Genomic DNA, 19735 nt, shown 5'->3' on the forward strand with positions numbered 1-19735 from the left:
CTTGTGCTGGATTCTTGAGTGAGTACTGAAGGTGTAACCCGGATGGGGTATTATATAGGGAATGGAATGGCATGGGGTAAGTCTCTAATTAGACGTTAGACGATCACATCAATCATTACTTCTTAGTACGTTAGACGTTAGTGTTTCAATTCCATCGATCTGATAATGTTCTGTTGATAACACAAATAAAATTGTACATGCCACATGTTTTCAAACCATTAGAAACTTCTCGACTATAAGTAATTTAGGTGTGAGAGTTGCATGCATAACCGAGTCCGTGCAGGGAATATTTTTCTTTCAGTTAGATTCTTGTAAAAATGATATTATGGGTGCAATTTCACTTGTTATATTCTGTTCTTGTTTCATGATGAAAAAATTGAAAATAAATCTCCAACGTAGGAAATGCTTTCAATTATTTCTGTTAGACCTAATGAGAATAATTTTGAACAGAATAGGCATTCGTTCATCACTATAACTAATTAATTGAAGCATCACTACTGGCCACATCCCAGAATAAGGTTAGTGTGCTATCTCTATCAAACTATAAATGCCATTACTCAAAGTGTGTACGTGTAAGAGGAGTTGGGAAGGACTCGGTTGGCAGTTGTGCTCGGTTTAATGCTTCGGTAATATATATGTTTGGTTTTTAGATTACAGTTGAGCACGTCCCTTCACTATGAAGTAGCAATATGCCTGCCATTCTATCAAAAAAAAACCTCGATCGATATATTTCAACCTGTTTGTTGAAAAATATACACATTTGCCGTCTAATTAATTCAACTAATTGACAAATTGAAGAAGTTGGACTGAAAATCTCGCTCCTTACAATTGTACACAAAGCCGAGACATGCGGAAAATTCTAGCCTACGCTACTGCATATTATGCAGCAGCCTCATTTTCCACACATTATCACACACACCCTATGTGCATGTTATGACATCTAATCTATACCACACATCAGTATATGTATAACATACACTGCTGCACAACAGATGAACCCGAGACATACACTGTCCGATCTCTAGCTAAAATAGTAACAATATCATTCACGAGTCCCAAAAAGTATTGAAATGTTAACTACGTACGTACATACCATATCCTTGCCCAATTCGTTGTGTCTGTGGCTCAATCTGGGGTGGCCACCCATACGTGAGGTTGTTCCGGTTTGTTCTTAATAGTTACGTAGTGACTTACTGGCATGCATGGTTACTAAATTGAGTTTCATTCTAGGTCTCTAGCTAGGAGTCTAGGTTATGTATAGTTTGGCCTAGCTAGTTCAACTGTCTCGTGCTCCTGTAAGTGTACCGTGTTAATATCGGTCTTCCTCTTTCGTTCATTATACTGGTATTGCTTGACGCCGATGATTTCAAAGAAAGAGAGTTTCTATTTACATATTTGTCGACAACAGAAGGGATATCTTTCAAAAGCTATTAATGTAAAATGTGCTAAATTAAAAATTAATTAAGTTGTAATTTTAGGCCCCATGCATGCCAATATATATTTGGACCTATATGTTATTGAACTCTTGTTTTCGATTCAGCAATATGTATGATTGTTCAACGGGATATAGTCAGGGGAGAAATTAGCCACAGGCTCCTCTGGGCTTGTAAAATTTCTGACTCTTTAAAGTAAAAACAAAAACAAAAAATACTGCACTTGTGAAGATTTTCGTGAGCAATTAGTGCCCAGTTTGGGACAGCTGTGTTGTGAGCAAAATGACTTTTAAAGCAGCTGTGAGCAAAATGACTTTTGAAGTAGCTGTGAGATGAAGTAGTTAAGGTGTTTAGTAAACTGTTCTCCGAAAGTGCTGTTGGAATGCATAATTACTATATAAGATATGAATGCAAAATTATAATGTAACTTTCAAGTTTCTAACTATTATACATTCAAAAACTATTTCTCTTGGCATATCATTGAAAAACAAATATTTCTATTTGTTAATTCATCTCTTTATATAGTTAATTTTTTTTATATCAATTGTTAAAGATAATTCTTTTATTTATTCATTATGCTCTTATCTCCCTTTTGTCGAGATCCATCTCCCATGTTAAAAATGAAGATGCAGATTCAAAAAGGGGGAGAGATATGCCGAAGAAGATGGAGATTGGACCAATGAATTAATGGATGGGTGTGGTTTGAATTATGGGTTTATGGGTGAATGCATGAGTCAATTTAAAGTCTCAAATAACTATTAAATTTCTAGGTTCAATGTAATTTTTAAATAAGACAAAGAGAAAAAATGTAGTTGAATAATTTCATTTAATCAACCTCCGTGTTTTTCATCCGGTTCCACAAAACCGTTTCCAAAAGCTACCCTATAGTAGCTTTTGATTTCCTGCTGTTGGCAACATAGCTTTTGCCCAAAAGCCAAAATCTTGAACTCACCAAACATCCCCACTGAATGCCAAAAGCGCTTTTGGTCCAAAAGCCGGGTCCAAAAGCTACCACAAACTGGCACCTAGGTCTTGTTTCACAATCAATCAAACCTAGCTTCAAACCGATCAAAACTAGAACAGTTAAGATGTCCAGTGTTATACCTCCACTAGCATAGAGGTAGTATGTCATGCCATCAAGCATAAGTATTGTAATGACCCGATTTTTTCGGAAACAAATTATTTGAATTTTTAGAAATTAATAAAGTTTGTAAATTTAATAAACCGCATTTGTTTCGCTTCGCGACATTGACAAATCGAAAACGGAACCGTAGTCGGAAATCTAAATTGGAAAAACATTACGTTCTGCGATGCCGGAGTCGACTTTTACTCTGTCGCTCGTTTCCCAAACCTTCATTCACGAAAATTGTAAAGCTCGTCGATACGAGTTTTTGGACACGTCACGCATTCTAATCGGACATCGTACGTGAAAGTTATTAACGACGGAAGTTAGTTTCCGGTTTTGGAAAAAGGTATAAAATGGAAATTTTAGGGATTAGGGTTTCCATTTTTGGAAACCCCTCACCCGCCTCCCTCCCTTTTTCTCTCTTCTCTCTCTCTATCCCCGATCTCTCCCTCCCTCAGAAAACATCGCCGGCGATCTCGCCTACCGGACCTCCGTGGCTCTCACCGCCTCGCCCAAAAGCTTCGCACGGTCCACCACTACAAACCGAGCCCTTGCGAGTTCCATCGTCATTCAAACCCTGCTCCCGCGGACGCAAGCTCTCGGCTCTCATCCCTCTCCACCCTCTGACGCCGCATGCGAGTGATTGAGACTCGATTTGAGCCGCAACACACCTTCCCCGAGGAATCGAGCACCGTCGGCGATCTAAGCTTCTCCGGCGCCATTTCTGAGTTCTTAGCTTCAATATAGGTAAGGGTTCATTCGATTTGATGGTTGTGATGATTGTAAATGAAATTTGGGTTGAATTGAGGAGATTCGGAGGAGGAGGAGGGGAGAATCATACCGCCGCCTTAGGGGGCGCGTGAGGGAAAGTGAGGGGTGCAGGAGGCGGCCTTGGGCCGTGGAAGGGAAGAATGGAAGTAAAATAGGGGATTTGGGCGGCGGTGGGTGAGCCACGCTCGCAAGTTTGAGCGGCGTGTGAGCTCCACGCGCTGCCACTGTGGGGAGGCGCGTGAGCGCCATGCGCTGTCGCCGGAGGTGGCGCGTGAACCCCACGCGCCGCCACGTGCGGCGGTGCGTGAACATTGATAGTTCAAACAGTATTTTTTGTAAAAAGTTATTTCTGTACGGTGAATGTAAAAAGTAATTTTACGAACAGTAAATGTAAAATTATTTTACGTACGGTGAATGTAAAAGTATTTTACGTACAATAAATTTAAAAGTAATTTACGTACAGTAATTATAAAGTAAATTTTGAAGGGTAAATCAGTGATTAATATTTACTGACTATATTTATTATGAAAAGTAATACGTGGATAGTACGTATATGAAGAGTAATACGTAAACATTACGTATATAAAAAGTAATATGTAGATAGTATGTATATGAACATTAATACGTGAATAGTAATTTAGTAAAAAAAACTACTATTGTTGAACAGTGAAACATTAATACTGTTTCGGCATTTGAGGTTATACGTAACGTTTCTAATCACTTCTTCTTCAATCTTGGTGATCGATTAATCGAGTGAAGGAATTGCTTTCAGTATTGTGGGTAAACAGATGGGTTGCCTGATTTCTCATGAGCACTTATATTTTCAAATATTATTGGACAACCAGATGGGTTGTCCTTTGACTCATGAGTACATTTATAATTGGATGTTTCAATATTTACTCTCATATTACTATGCATGTTATTTTGTTGTTTACTCATACGATCTGCAAAGCTTACCGGGTTTGTGTTTTGCAATCCCGGTGCACATATTCGATAGTGTATGGGATAGTTCCGCAGGTGTGGATTAGCAAAATCGACAGACGACGCTGAAGACTTCGAAGTAGCCTTATTTTATTTTGTGGTGAGGATTGAGAGGATTTTTACATTTCCATTTGATATAATGCTTGAATTATAAATTTGGATTGTAATAATCTATTCGACTGAGTTGTACTATGGACTCAATTACGATCCGCTGTGACGATAAGATGATTACGATTTATTGAGATTGTTTTAGAGTTTTTCATGGCTTCGACTTTCGAGTTTCATGCTCGAAATTTAGGGGTCGTGACAGTTGATATCAGAGCGTAGGTTGTGTATTTGGTGATCTATCAATATCATCCAGGAGAGATGACTCGACTGCAACGGACCCCCATCACATGCTTTTCGGTATTGATATGTCACTGCGTACGCAAGAGTGTTAGGAGCCACGCCATAAGGTTTAGTCCTCTAGTAAAGTATTGTGACAATACTTCGATGATTCACCTTCTTTCTGAAATCTTAAGTTAATTTATGTTGGATCTATTTTATTCGGATTCAAGACTTCACATGTATTGACTAAGTGTTTAAATATTTCAAGGTGATGAATTTGGAGAAGGGCCGTGCACAAGACCGAGGACGGGCGAGAGACCGAGGTCGAGCTAGGGTTGGAGGCCGAGTCCGCAATGTGGATAATCTCTATGAAGAGGTAGCGCCAAAGGAAGAACAGGTTATCCCCGCAGCAGTTATTAGAGACGATGGTAGTGTGCTAAAGCTGATGAAGGACATCAGTAGTCTGTCAGTGCCATCATTTCATGGGGCCTGGATCATATGGTAGCGGATCACTGGATTGAGAGTATGGAAACCTACTTTGAGATGATGGCGTGCTCTGAGATAGAGAAAAGGATGATAGCCACATTCTTCTTAAAGGATGATGCTATGGATTGGTGGAAGAGCACGAGGCAGACCTTGACCAGGGACGGTTTCACGGCACTCTTTCGAGAAAAGTACTTTCCAGCTACAGTGCAGGAGGATTTAGAACTTGAGTTCCTTGAGCTAGTACAAGGAGATATGACTGTCAGGGAGTATGAGGCCCATTTTACACAGTTGTATTGGTTTGTCAGACCAATGGGTCCAACCTCCTTAGCCTAGAAATTTCTACGGGGACTTAAGCAAGAGTACAAGACCATCATGTCAGCACTTTGTCTGTCTACCAAGGAGTTGATGTATGAGAGTGCCCTGAATTTGGAACAAGCGAATAAGACTCACGGAGGAGATGTGGAAAATAGAGATACTAGAGGAAAAGACAAGGCAATCAGTTCAGGCAACGGGTCCTCAAGACCAAGAGGTGGATCTTGGAAAAGACCGAGAACCCATTACCAGATTCCGGCTATGGCAGCATCGCCATCTACTAGGACTGCACTTGTTAGACAGTTAGCTTTTGTAAGGTGTTTCTTTTGCAATGAAATGGGGCACTACGCCACAACTTGTCCGAAATCGAAGAGAGCAGGCTGCTTTAAGTGTGGGCAAGTGGGACATATGGCTAGAGACTGCACCCGACCCCCGTAGGGTAGACAGGAATATCAGCAGATACAGGAGTGGAATGTACTTTATCTATTTTTGACTACCTTGCTAGGGTACTGTTTGACACAAGAGCATCACATTCTTTTATTGCTAGTTCAGTAGTGAAGATGCTAGGATTGATTCCCACATCTCTTGGGAACTCTTTATGTGTCACTTCACCTCTTGGAGTGTCCATCGAATTGGAGACAATATGCAAGGCTTGTCCTATTGTGATTGGAGGTAGAGAATTCTCTGCTTCTTTAATAGTGATTCCGGACCACACCTATGATGTGATCCTAGGAATTGATTAGTTGAGGCCGTAGCACGCATTGATTGATTGCTTTGACATGGTAGTGTTCTTCCATAAGCCCGGAGAACTAGTGTTTCGTTATCGTTGCCTCAAGTCAGATAATGCCACGAGGATATGAGTTTTGACATATGTGGAATCTGTAGATCAGAAAGTAACTATTGCAGACATTGTGGTAGTATCTGAGTATAGTCAGGTGTTCCAAGAGATACCAGGGTTACCTCCTCGAAGAGTTGTAGATTTCTGCATAGATGTGGTACCCGGTACGGCACCAGTGTCAAAGGCGCCTTACAAACTGGAACAAAACGAACTTAAAGAGTTGAAGGTGCAGATAGATGAACTATTAGACCAAGGGTTCATTACACCTAGCGTCTCACCTTGGGGTGCACCGGTTCTGTTCGTGAATAAGAAAGATGGTTCTTTGCGGTTATGTGTGGACTACAAGGAACTGAATAAGGTGACCATCAAGAATAGGTATCCCTTGCATAGGATTGATGAATTGTTCAATAAGCTTAGAGGGGCTACGGTATTCTCTAAGATTTATTTGATATCCGGATACCATCAACTCAGGGTGAAGGAAGAAGATATATCGAAGACAGCTTCCAGGACCCGGTATGGACACTATAAGTTTGTGGTCATGCCCTTTGGCGTGACAAATGCACCGGCTATCTTTATGAGTTTGATGAGCCAAATATTTAGCCCGTACTTGGATGAGTTTGTTGTAGTTTTTGTGGACAACATTCTGATATACTCCAAGTCTCAAGAAGAGCGTGTGGTGCATCTGATATGTTCACAATGTGTTATACTTTTAGGCCTCGTAATCGTGATATCTATGTCTAGTTCTTCATGTTTTTGGTTCATTTACTTAACTTGATGTCATGTAGTTGTGAAGAGCAAATATGAGAGCCCAATCCATATTTTTTTGGAGTCCAACCCGTACTGCAATACCCTATTGGAGTCAAAATCATCAAAGCCTTGTGCAAGAAGGAAAAGATGTGCTTATATATATAAGATTGTGACAAGGACAGGGAGGGGGGACGAAGACCATTCCATAACAGAGGGAGAAAAAAGTGTTGCTGCCATCACAACCCTTCCTTACTCATTCATTCAGTTTTCTTATGTTTTTAATATATTTGCTATGTTTTCTAAAAAGCATGAGTAGCTAAACTCCTTTTCTAGGGCTAGGATGAGGCCCTAGCATGACTGTCTACATGTTTTGATATTCAATTGATGGATTGCTAGTTTCTTTTAGATAAATTCTTAATCTCTACATGATTTGTTGCTTATGTTAAAGTTCTATTGATTCGCGACCTTTAGACTTTGCATCTAGCTATTAGAAGAAGAATTTGAGGCGTACTTGCAATATAATTCTATTTAGCTTCTTGAGATTAAGTATTGTGAATTACATTATTGCCGTAACTGGAGTAGTGGTTTGCATGATTCCCTTGTTTTCTAAACTTAATGAGTCCTATGTGTTAAATTTATGCCGTACATGGATAGATTGCATGTTAGGATATACGACCTCTGTCGTACCTGAAGAGTATCATACGTAAGGAAAACTTGGTCTAAGTGTCGTACCTGGACTTAGATACGGGAATTTTTATCTTTAGAATCGAAAGAATCCGTTAGTTATGTCAGACAGTAGATAAGATTGTTTGTGGTTGATTCCGACACCCTAGGCTCATCATCATCATATAATCACTTCTGATCTTTAGACTTAGTTTGTTTTCACACTTGGTAACTTTGTTTTCTAGTTAGTTTCTTGTTATATTCAAGTCTCTCAAAATCCAAAAATCATAAGAACAATTTTATTTAGAGTCGCTTTGTTTGTTTTAGTTCTTGTGTGTTTCTTGATTTAAATGTTTTTAGTAGTGAGTAATTTAGGTTTTCATACTTTGAATTAGGCTAATATCCTCGTGGGAACGACAACCCCTCTCTTCCATATACTATATTACATCCACCCTGTATACTTGCGGAAACTACATCAGCATCTGAGAACGGTGTTACAGACCTTAAAGGAAGCAAGATTGTACACCAAACTTGAGAAGTGTGAGTTCTGGAAGGAAGAAGTCAAGTTTCTTAGTCACGTAGTCTCAAATGAGGGTGTACTAGTATACCAGTCAAAAGTAGAGGCAGTGAAGAGTTGGTGTCGTCCAAAGAACCCTACTGAGATTCGTAGTTTCCTTGGCTTGGCAGGTTACTACAGAAGGGTCATTGAAGGGTTCTCTAGTATTTCATCATCGTTGACCAAGTTGTTCAAGAAGGACGTCAAGTTTGTGTGGACAGAAACATGTGAGGAGACCTTCAACAAACTAAAGACTAGCTTGACTACGGCTCCAGTGTTGAAAATTCCCACTAGTGGGGGCGGCTATGTCATTTATAGTGATGTTTCGCTCCAAGGCTTAGGTTGTGTGTTGATGCAGCATGTAGGAGTGGTTGCGTATGGCTCTAGACAATTAAAGGTCCATGAAAAGAACTACATCGCTCACAATTTTGAGCTCGCTGCAGTTATTTTTGCCTTGAAGATTTGGAGACATTACTTGTATGGTGAGAAATTTCAACTCTTTTCTGATCATAAGAGTTTGAAGTACATATTCTCACAGAATGAATTGAATATGAGGCAAAGGAGATGGATGAAACTCCTCAAGGATTATGACTTCACATTAGAGTATCACCCTGGGAAATCAAACGTGGTGGCCGATGCCTTGAGCAAGAAATCGAGAGGTGTGATAGCTTCTCTTATCGTTCAAAAATGGATTATGCTTGCAACTGCATCGGAATTTGACTTGGTGCCATCGGGAAGAGAACTAAAGGTCTTTCTTGGTAGTGTCTCTGTACAACCTACATTAATCTCAAGGATCATTCATGGTCAGGCACAAGATAAATTCTCACAAGCTAAGTTGGCAGACCTCGTAGTTGATACGCTTGATGAATGTCCATCCGAGTGGAGAGTTGGACCCGATGGAGGGTTGAGGTTTGGGACAAGATTGTGCATTCCAGATTGTACTGATCTCAAGGAGGAGGTCCTTCGCACATCACACCGATCTTGTTATATAGTACATCTAGGGAACACCAAGATGTACAAGGATCTATACATGCAATTCTGGTGGAACGGGATGAAGAAAGACGTGGCTGAATTTGTATCAAAGTGTCTTACATGTCAGCAAGTGAAAGCTGAACATCAACGACCTGCTGGCATGTTGAAGCCATTGACTATTCCTCTTTGGAAGTGGGAACATATATATATGGATTTTGTGACTGGACTACCTAAGTCCAAGAAGGGTCACGATGCAAAATGGGTGATTGTCGATCGGTTGATGAAGTCGGCATATTTTCTTCCAGTGTCAATGAAGTACTCATTGGACATGCTAGGGAAACTATATGTGGATGAGATAGTGAGACTCCACGGAGCTCCGGTGTCTATTGTTTCCGACCGAGATGCATGCTTCACATCAAAGTTCTGGGGTGGTTTACAGAAAGCTCTGGGTACTACCTTGGATATGAGTACTACTTTTCATCCTCAAACTGATGGACAGACGGAAAGGGTGAATCAGGTGATGGAGAATATATTGAGAGCTTGTATGTTTGATTTTAAAGGAAGTTGTGAGGATCACATGAGGTTGATAGAGTTTCCCTACAACAACAGCTACCATTCTAGCATCGGCATGGCACCTTATGAGGCTCTTTATGGTAGACCATGCAGGTCACCTATCTGTTGGGCCGAAATAGGTGACGAAGCATTAATGGGCCCAAAGGTGGTTCAAGAAACCACAGAGAAGATCTCAATCATTCCAGATAGGATCCGTACCGCACAGAGTAGATAGAAGAGCTATGCTGACTTAAAGAGGAGACACGTGGAATTTAAGATCGGCGATCATGTGTTCTTAAAAGTCTCACCTATGAGGGGTGTAGTAAGATTTGGCAAGAAATAAAAGTTAGCTCCGAGGTATGTTGGGCCATTTGAGATTCTGGAGAAGGTAGGAGAACTAGCATATCGACTAGCCTTGCCTACTAGCATGTCTGGTGTTACAACGTCTTCCACATTTATATGTTGAGAAGGTATGTGCCAAATGAGTTGCATGTGATTGATCATAGCTCCATAGAGGTGAAAGAAAATGACACATTTGTTATTGAGCCGGTTCGTATTCTGGATAGATCCACAAAAAAGCTCTGGAGGAAAGAAGTAGAGCTAGTCAAGGTGTTGTGGAACCAGCATGATGAGGGCGATGCATCTTGGGAACTAGAGTCAGATATGAAGACAAGATATCCGCAGTTGTTTGTTGAGTAGAAAACTTGAATTTTGGGACGAATTTCCTTTAAGGGGGTAGATTGTAATGACCCGATTTTTTCGGAAACAAATTATTTGAATTTTTAGAAATTAACAAAGTTTGTAAATTTAATAAACCGCATTTGTTTCGCTTCATGACCTTGTTAAATCGAAAACGGAACCGTTGTTGGAAATCTAAATTGGAAAAACGTTACGTTCCGCAACGCGAGAGTCGACTTTTACTCTGTCGCTCGTTTCCGAAAACTTCCTTCACGAAAGTTATAGAGCTCGTCAATACGAGTTCGTGGACATGTCACGTGTTCTAATCGGACATCATACATGAAAGTTATTAACGACATAAGTTAGTTTCCAATTTTAGAAAAGGGTATAAAATGGAAATTTTAGAGAATATGGTTTCCATTTTCGGAAACCCCTCACCCGCCTCCCTCCCTCTTTCTCTCTCTTCTCTCTCTCTCTCTCTCTCTCTCTTTCTCCCCGATCTCTCCCTCCCTCAGAAAACATCGCTAGTGATCTCGCCGACCAGACCTCCGAGGCTCTCACCGCCTCGCCCAAAAGCTTCGCACGGTCCACCGCAGCGACCCTTGAGCTCGACACACTTTCGTTCGCCGCCGTGAAGCCCTCACTACAACCCGAGCCCCTTTGAGTTCCGCCGCCGTTCAAACCCCGCTCCCGCCGATGCAAGCTCTCGGCTCTCATCCCTCTCCACCCTCCGACGCCGCATGCGAGTGATTGAGACTCGATTCGAGCCGCAACACACCCTCTTGAGGAATCGAGCACCGTTGGCGATCCAAGCTTCTCTGGCACCATTTCTGATTTCTTAGCTTCAATCTAGGTAAGGGTTCATTCGATTTGATGGTTGTGATGATTGTAAATGAAATTTGGGTTGAATTGAGGAGATTTGGAGGAGGGGAGAGTCATGCCGCCGCCTTAGGCGGCGCATGAGGGAAAGTGAGGGGTGCAGGAGACGGCCTTGGAGGGGAAAAAGGTTAGGAAAGGAGGGGATTTGGGCGGCGGTGGGCAAGCCACGTGCGGCGGCACTTGAACATTGATTTTTCAAACAGTAATTTTTTGTAAAAAAGTGATTTCTGTACGGTGAAAGTAAAAAGTAATTCACAAACAGTAAATGTAAAATTATTTTACGTACGGTGAATGTAAAAGTATTTTACGTACAGTAAATGTGAAGTAAATTTTGAATGGTAAATTGGTGATTAGTATTTACTGACTGTATTTACTATGCAAAGTAATACATGGACAGTACGTATATGAATAGTAATACATAAACAGTACGAATATGAAAAGTAATACGTAGATAGTACATATATGAACAGTAATACGTGAATAGTAATTTACGTAAACAATATTTTCGTAAAAAAAAACCGACCATTGCTGAACAGTAAAACATTAATATTGTTTCGACATTTGAGGTTATACGTAATGTTTCTAATCACTTCTTCTTCAATCTAGGTGATCGATTAATCGAGTGAATGAATTGCTTTCAGTATTGTGGGAAATACGCTCAGGAAACTAAGGTGAGTAAAATCTCACAGTTACGAATCTACCTTTAGCGGAGATTCATAATTACACATATTTAAAAAGATTGAACTAAGATATGTACGTGATATAGTGGGTTGTGTATGTGTATAATTAGTAAAATTGATACATATATATGGGTTACTATATTATGTATTGTCATATTTCCGTTTGCAAAATAAGTTTATTTATAGCATCGATATTTATTTATTTGAGCATGTCACTTGGTTTTGTACAATAACATGTGATGATTGTTTTGTACGTGATTTTAACTTGAGTTATGTTAAAACGTTTTTGTTGTCTTCAGACATGTTTTCGGACATGTTGGCATGTCGGAACCTAGCCTTGGCCGGGCGACAATTACGATACAGTTAGAGCTATAGTCTGTCTGCCGGTGTACTGGCATGAGAGGTAACAGATGGGTTACCGGCTTATGAGTACCCACATTTTTTGGATTATTGGGTGACATATGGGTTGCCCAATGGCCGTTGGTCTACTGCATAAGGGGTAACGGATGAGTACATGGGTCTCATGAGTACCCGTATTATAAATGTAATTGGGTAAACATATGGGCTGCCTGATTTCTCATGAGCACTTATATTTTCAAATATTATTGAACAACCAGATGAGCTGTCCTTTGATTCATGAGTACATTTATAATTGGATGTTTCAATATTTACTCTCGTATTACTATGCATGTATTTTGTTTTCTACTCATACGAGCTACAAAGCTTACCGAGTTTGTGTTTTGCAATCCCGGTGCAACTATTCGATGGTGTAGGGGATAGTTCCGCATGTATGGATTAGCAGAATCGACGTACGACTCTGAAGACTTCGAAGTAGCCTTATTTTATTTTGTGGTGAGGATTGAGAGGATTTTTACATTTCCATTTGATATAATGCTTGAATTATAAATTTAGGTTGTAATAATCTATTCGACTGAGTTGTACTATGGACTCAGTGATTATCCGCTGTGACGATAAGATGATTTTGATTTATTGAGATTGTTTTAGAGTTTTTCATGCTTCGACTTTCGAGTTTCATGCTCGAAATATCGGAGTCGTGACAAATATCTCTCTCTAGGCGGATCTATAAATTACTATTAGACTCAACCATAATATCCATAACGTACCTCATCATACAAGTTTTTTAACAATAACTGGATGTCGGTAAGACAATACCGGAAAATCACATTTCCGGCCTCATCAATATGGCTCCACAACAAACCTTGAAGACATTTGTTTCACATTAAAAAATACGTAAATGAGAGGGTTCCTTATAAAATGAACCCTCCTCCTATTTAGAAAAGATCTTTTCTACTTGTATAATTAAGGGTTATTTGCCTACACCTACTAGCTTCAAGTAGAATAGTCTACCCCAAAAGAGGGAGATGAATCACTATACTTCTTGTGCTCAAGCTAACACTAACCCACACTCAAATACTCACAAAATAGCTAACTAAGTGGATTAGCCACTCCAGCAATTCACTACGTTAACACCCACCCAGATTGGCAAACAGAGACACCCAGCCGTCGAATCAGTAATCTCGAAGATCCTCGCAAAAGTTTTCGATGAAATGCTTTAGAGGTGCTCCCACCTTCTGTTGTTTTTTCAATCAGCGACTTCTTCTTCACAATGAAGAGGTGAGGTTGCAAGTCTGCAACAGCTTAGTGCAAAATGTTGGAGGCAGGAATTCAGCTCAATTTGTATGAAGAGTTTTTTTTTCTTCTTCTTCTTTCTTTTTTGAAGAACATTTGGTCTGGAGAGTCGGGGACCTGCATGCATGTCTTTCTCCAGAAACCGACACAAGTTTAATACCACCTAGTGCTAATTAATGTATATGATGGATGCCAGGATTACTAAGTGTCTAAGTACACCATTTGTAAATGAGTTTATAACATATAATGTCACAGCCCCGAAATTTTGAATGATAAAAATTTGAATTCGAAGCCATGAAAATTCTAAAACAATCTCAACTATATTGAAATTATCTGAGTCCACAGCACGATTCAGTCGACTTGAATAATACATAACTAGTTTATACCTCAGTATTATAACCAATGGAAATGTAAAATTCACTCAATCATCACCACAAACAGAAGAAAGAAATCTTCAGAGTAAGCCCTCCAAATATGTTAATCCCCACATGTACAACTATCTCATACACCATCGAATTGGTGCCCCGAGATTGTAAACACAAACCCGGTAAGCTTTTCAGCTCGTATGAGTAAACCAGCAGTATAACATACATCGCATACCAAAGATATATGACATATAACATTTAAAGACAAACGTACTCATGTAACACTAGGCAACCCATTTGTTACCCAAAATCATTTAAAAAAAATGGGTACTCATGAGACCCAGGTACCCATCTGTTACCTCTCATGCAGTACACCGACAGACACTGGACAACTTATCTGTTACCCAATATCACTAAAAACTATGGGTACTCATGAGACTCAGACAACCCATATGTTACCCCTCATGCAGTACACCGACAGACACTGGGCAACCTATCTGGTTACCCAAAATCATTTAAAACATGGGTATTTATGAGACCCAGGTACTCATCTGTTACCCCTCATACAGTACACCGACATACACATGGCTTATGGCACTGTTGCAGGTGGCTCTAAATGTTTAATTTCTTCAATTCAACAATCTTTCATCAATTCATAGTTCATTCTACGCTCAAGCCTACATTTGGGACCGTTAGGTGTATAATCTTTCAGTTCGATCCTCTGCTTAATCACAGGTCATCGGTGATAAACTAGTTGCAACTTCTGAGATGGCGAGTCGGATTTCTTGGCAAAATTCTATAGAGCTCAATAAACTCTTTTCATTTTTCCCCATCTGCTCAAACGAGTAACAGAGGGAGAAAAGGCTGTAACTTGTAAGTGATGAAGAAAGCATAAGAGAAAAAGAGAACAGAGGCAACATCCTTAAAATTGAAGTACTATTATTGATTCTAAATTGACGAACTACATAGGCTGTGACCTAGCAGATGACATACAGAACAAGAACTTAAAGATTCCCACACGAGGAATCTCAAATGGATCTCATAAACACCCATAATTTTATTCTCACGTTAATAATGATACGATCTCTGCGGGCCGAAAAATGACTCCGTCAAGCTCTTCATTTCACACTGTACCACAAAAAAGACATGAAATTAGCTTCATCGACCTTCATCAGAACGAAAGTAAACAAATAATGGAACATGAAGGAAGTGAAAACAAGTGATATTCTGCAGCTCAATGCTTACTTGTTGCAGTTGGTGGAAGTGCTGATCTTGTAGGGAACGTTGACACCACACTTGCCGGGAAGACCAGCGGCGAGGCTAGGGTTAAGTCCCTTAATACTTCCAGCTGCGTTCTTTAGGCAATTGCAAGTTGCTTTGCGGTCGGCAGTGGTCTTGGCCATGCTGTTGAGCTTGCGGACTCCGTTGCAGCAAGCGGCAGGGACAGCGCCACCACTCTTGACGTAGCTGAAGCACGGTGCCACGTTTGAGGTCACTTGGCCGCAAGTGATGGCCTGTGCGACGGGGACGGCCACCACAATGCACATGAGAGCCACCAAAGTAAGCTTCATCACTGCAGATGCCATAATGCACTATCGAGAAGATAAGGAATTATGTGTAGGAATGGGTTTTCTGATCACTAGAGTTGGGCGCTTGAGTGAGTTGGAATGGTACTACGGGCTGGGTTTATATAGAGGGGAGTGGGGTGAGTTTTACTAGCTTAACTCGTGTGAGTGAATAATTCTGCCAAAATTAATTTTCTAGCCCCATACCGAGTCACAGCATTTATATGATAACACTTAAAAAGTTTATTAAAAGCAAAAATGTTTCAGTCGTACACAATAACGTACAATTTGCATTCACGTTCTCCTGTAATGACAAATTTAAGCTTCAGTCGTCAATGTACTGATACTGATTTAAAGATAACAAATTGTTCGATCATATGAATATATAGAATCCTAGCTAGCTAGGTCTTTGTTTAAGAACTAACTCAACTAATTAGTTAGTATATGCATCTATCCCTTTATGATATATCCATGTTACACCAGGAGGAAATTGAAATATTTGGTAAATGAGCTTGATTATAAATTCCTGGAAGCGCTCGGTTGAACATAAATTACTTGCACGTAAACTTTCATCAAATGGTTAGAAACACTTTTGGATATATGAAAGCATTTATAGGACTTCTAATAAGGTAATTGCATGCTCGATGGTGAAGTATGGCATTTGATATAACTTTCAACCACTCCCTAATCAAACATCATCTGTCACATTTCAATATGATAAAGTTGGTCTAGTACGTACGTATCAAACTATATATCATATATAGCTCGATAGCAAAGAATAACACAATTCAATTTGTACGTGTGTAACAAGTTGGGAAGGAGTTTGTTGGCAGTTCAGCAGTTGCACTCAATTGAATGCCTTTGTATACCTCTAAACTCTAATTTTAAGCGATTAAATCCTTAAGAGACATTAATGATCTGAGTAATACAGTTGGGAATTAAGTACACCTTGAATGCTGTGAAAAACAAATTCAGACTTGTACACGTTTGACGTAAAGGGACACTTAAATGAATGACAAAGGAGATGTCCAGATGACAAAGAGAAAATTAAAAACCTCTAGTTAAGCTCTCATATATAATGGGGTGTGTTACATATATAGTGTTTAACATGACTAAATTTGCGAAATAAAAATTCCGTTCAACTACTTTAAGGCGCGAATACTAGCTAGTTTTGAACACCGAATGACGAAAAATCTAAAAATTTCACTCTAGAAAGAAATATTATAGAACTTTCACTATGCAAATTAATTGTATCTTGTATAAGTTGTATTGTGGAATTTATAATCCTTTCTTGCCATAAAAATACAAAATGAGAATTCCCCTTAGATCTGGATCGAGTTCAGGTTTTATAAAAGGCCAAAAATAGTCGGCAAAGGATTGAATTAAATTAGGGGCCCTTCGTAATTTTTCATGCCAAAATCTCATCAACATCGTCCTACCCAAAGTTTCGAGTTCATAAACAACATTTCCTGTCAAATTCATAATTGTCAAAGCTTAAACCAAGATCGTACGTACATTACGATACATAGAATCCTTGATATGGGTTTTAGTTGGCTAAATAATCAAAGTTTGTGGCATCTATAAAAAAGGCTCTAACCGAAGAACAAAACAAGTCCTTGTCCAAACTTGTAAGCATGGGCAAAATAGTTAGGTACCATTATTAAGATTTCGGTCCCATGAAATTAAAGAATGAAAACTTGGTCTGGTTACCTTGTAGATCTGTACGTTCATGCACGTTGCGCGCCGGAAATCCCTACCAGAAATCACTTGTCCAAAATCATGTAAAACCGAAAGTAAATGTTTTGTGGCCGAAACTGGTGCGCAACAATCGCCATATGGATCATGTCACTCAAATGGTATGGATCTGCCTTCCCTCTTTCAAGATCATCAATTTTCTCAACGAAATACACACATATTGCAAATACATTAACTTCCTTGACAGATGATGGCCATGGGGCTCCTCCAATAGATATGCCCTACGGTACACGTATCCTTGCCACAGTATACTAGCCCTCGAAAGCAGGGCTCTATGATCTTGATGTTTCATCTGATGTCGTTTAATTATTCAATTTTCGCCATGCCATAAGTAACAATACGGCTGATTAACTATGTATACTTTTCCTCAGTGTAAATGTTTTTTAACATGCACATAGTGTACGATCTATGTTGCGTCAGAAACTAAGAATAGAGGAGATAAGTTACAGTTCCAATAAATTTATTTTCCCTTAAGCACGCAAGGTCAGCATGATAGGCTGATCAAGAAAATACTACAGTCCGTTTACCACAATTTTAATTTGTGCATGTAGGATAATTACAATTAATTATATAGTATTGGCATTATCATTTGTAGTGGCTAGTGAATAACCAAAGCAAACATAAAGTATAAATTCAAATCAGTAATGAAAGCAAGGGAAGAGATCGATTCTTCTAGCAAGAACAAATTAAAGATAAACCACCTGAACCAAAAGTAGCAGGATACAAATTTCTTGTAAATAATAGACATACATCCGAAACTGCTAAACATGAAAAAAGCAGAGAATTATAACGAAAGACGTCGCTGAAGTTGTGCATGGACTCTTCCTATCTGGACGCGCGCAATTCCCATATTATTCTTTACTCAATGAGCCTACTAAACTAGCTAGCTTCATATCCTGCTATGCTCCATTATCGACTCGATCTTCATTCACTTTACGCTGCAAGACATATACAAAGATAATAAGGAAGACGAGCAGCTAGTTTACATGTATATATGAATGTGATATTTCGAATGGTACCTGGCGCAGTTGGTGCTCATACTGATCTTGTAAGGAATGTTAACTTTGCAGTTGGAAGGGAGCCTTGCAGCGTTGGTTGGGTTGATCCCTTGAAGTGCCCCGGCAGCTTCTTTCAAGCACTTGCAGGCATCCTGGCGATCGATGGTGGTCGTCGCCGAGTTGACCATGTTTTTCAGGTTGGTGCAACAAGCCGCACTAGGGCTCCCACCTTTGCTGAGGTAGTTGATGCACGGAACCATCCCTCCTCGGATCTGAGGGCATGTCATGGCCGCTTTGGCAACCACCATGCACAGGAAGAGCATACAAGCAAGCTTAGCTAGGGTACCGGCCATTTTGATCGACCTGTTACTTAGTTAAAAATGATTCGAGTATCACTGAGTGAACTGTGTGCTCATCGGAATGGAGCTGGTGGTGCTTATATAGGGGAAATGGTGGTGGCAAGTGGCAGCGTTTAGCTATCCAATGCATTGGAATCGGTGGTGGACGTAGAGACCCGGTTTGAATGCCCTGAGCGCATGCAGAAGAAGATCGAGACACGATGAGCGGCACTAAAAACGGTGAGCTATTATCCATTGAAAGATGTGTTAGGGTATTACCAACAGTCAAAAACCCTAATAATGTTCGCGTACAGTATCGACTAACGAAAGAGAGAGTAGAAATTAGTTGGCCGGGACGATTCGAAGTTTCAAACAAAGAAAATTACGAGTTAGTAACAGTGACTTACTACTTGTTTTATAAAATGGTCTTATTTAATTATATTATTCATGAGAAGTGATCCTGTAGCTTTTACTGGCTAGTGACTACACCGGCCAGTAGCAAGCCAGCAACTATAGATAACACGATTGAGTCGTTGAGCTCATTGCAGCATTAATTGGCAGACTTGACATCTCCTTATGAGCTGATGTAACTGTCCGATCATTTTCAGCTAATGTAACCATTTCGGAAATTAAAAGAGAAAAGAACTTCCCGAATGAGCTAGTGGAGCTCTTAATTAGTGAATCTCTGATAGTGTTCTAAAGTATTGAAACAAAGGAGTTGGGGAGCGATGCCTTGAATCTGTTCATAATATCTCAGTGTAAGATGCGGCTAAACTCTGAAGTAGTGTTAGAATTTTAGCTAGCTCATTCATTGCCTCCATACTGGAACATCTGATTCTTACTGTTATCAATCAAATTACCAGCTTTGAACAGTTTTTCCGATTAATCACCTCGATCTCACAACTATGGAGATTAATCACTCGTATATTGTGTGGTGTGGATTAGTGCACCACAGCGTCTCTGTAAGTGAGCCAACAACCATGCATTTGACATTTTCCCCATACCATGCCGACCACCCACCTAAATGCAGGGCCAATGAATGGATTGTGGTCCTTATGTATAT

The 19735-nt window shown here is 39.9% G+C and overlaps 2 protein-coding genes across 2 annotated transcripts; both read right to left on the reverse strand.

The window, feature by feature from the left end:
• Positions 1-14935: 14935 nt before the first annotated feature.
• Positions 14936-15863, reverse strand: LOC126800279 (non-specific lipid-transfer protein 1-like). Its single transcript, XM_050527606.1, has 2 exons — positions 15262-15863; positions 14936-15144 (listed from the first exon to the last, which is right to left on the reverse strand). Exons 1-2 carry the CDS (start codon positions 15600-15602, stop codon positions 15135-15137), a joined length of 351 nt encoding a protein of 116 aa, XP_050383563.1. The 5' UTR covers positions 15603-15863; the 3' UTR covers positions 14936-15134.
• Positions 15864-18164: 2301 nt separating this feature from the next.
• Positions 18165-18687, reverse strand: LOC126800280 (non-specific lipid-transfer protein 1-like). Its single transcript, XM_050527607.1, has 2 exons — positions 18356-18687; positions 18165-18274 (listed from the first exon to the last, which is right to left on the reverse strand). Exons 1-2 carry the CDS (start codon positions 18685-18687, stop codon positions 18265-18267), a joined length of 342 nt encoding a protein of 113 aa, XP_050383564.1. The 3' UTR covers positions 18165-18264.
• Positions 18688-19735: the final 1048 nt, after the last annotated feature.

The sequence above is a fragment of the Argentina anserina genome, chromosome 6, assembly GCF_933775445.1.
Source record: "Argentina anserina chromosome 6, drPotAnse1.1, whole genome shotgun sequence".
NCBI lineage: Eukaryota > Viridiplantae > Streptophyta > Magnoliopsida > Rosales > Rosaceae > Argentina > Argentina anserina.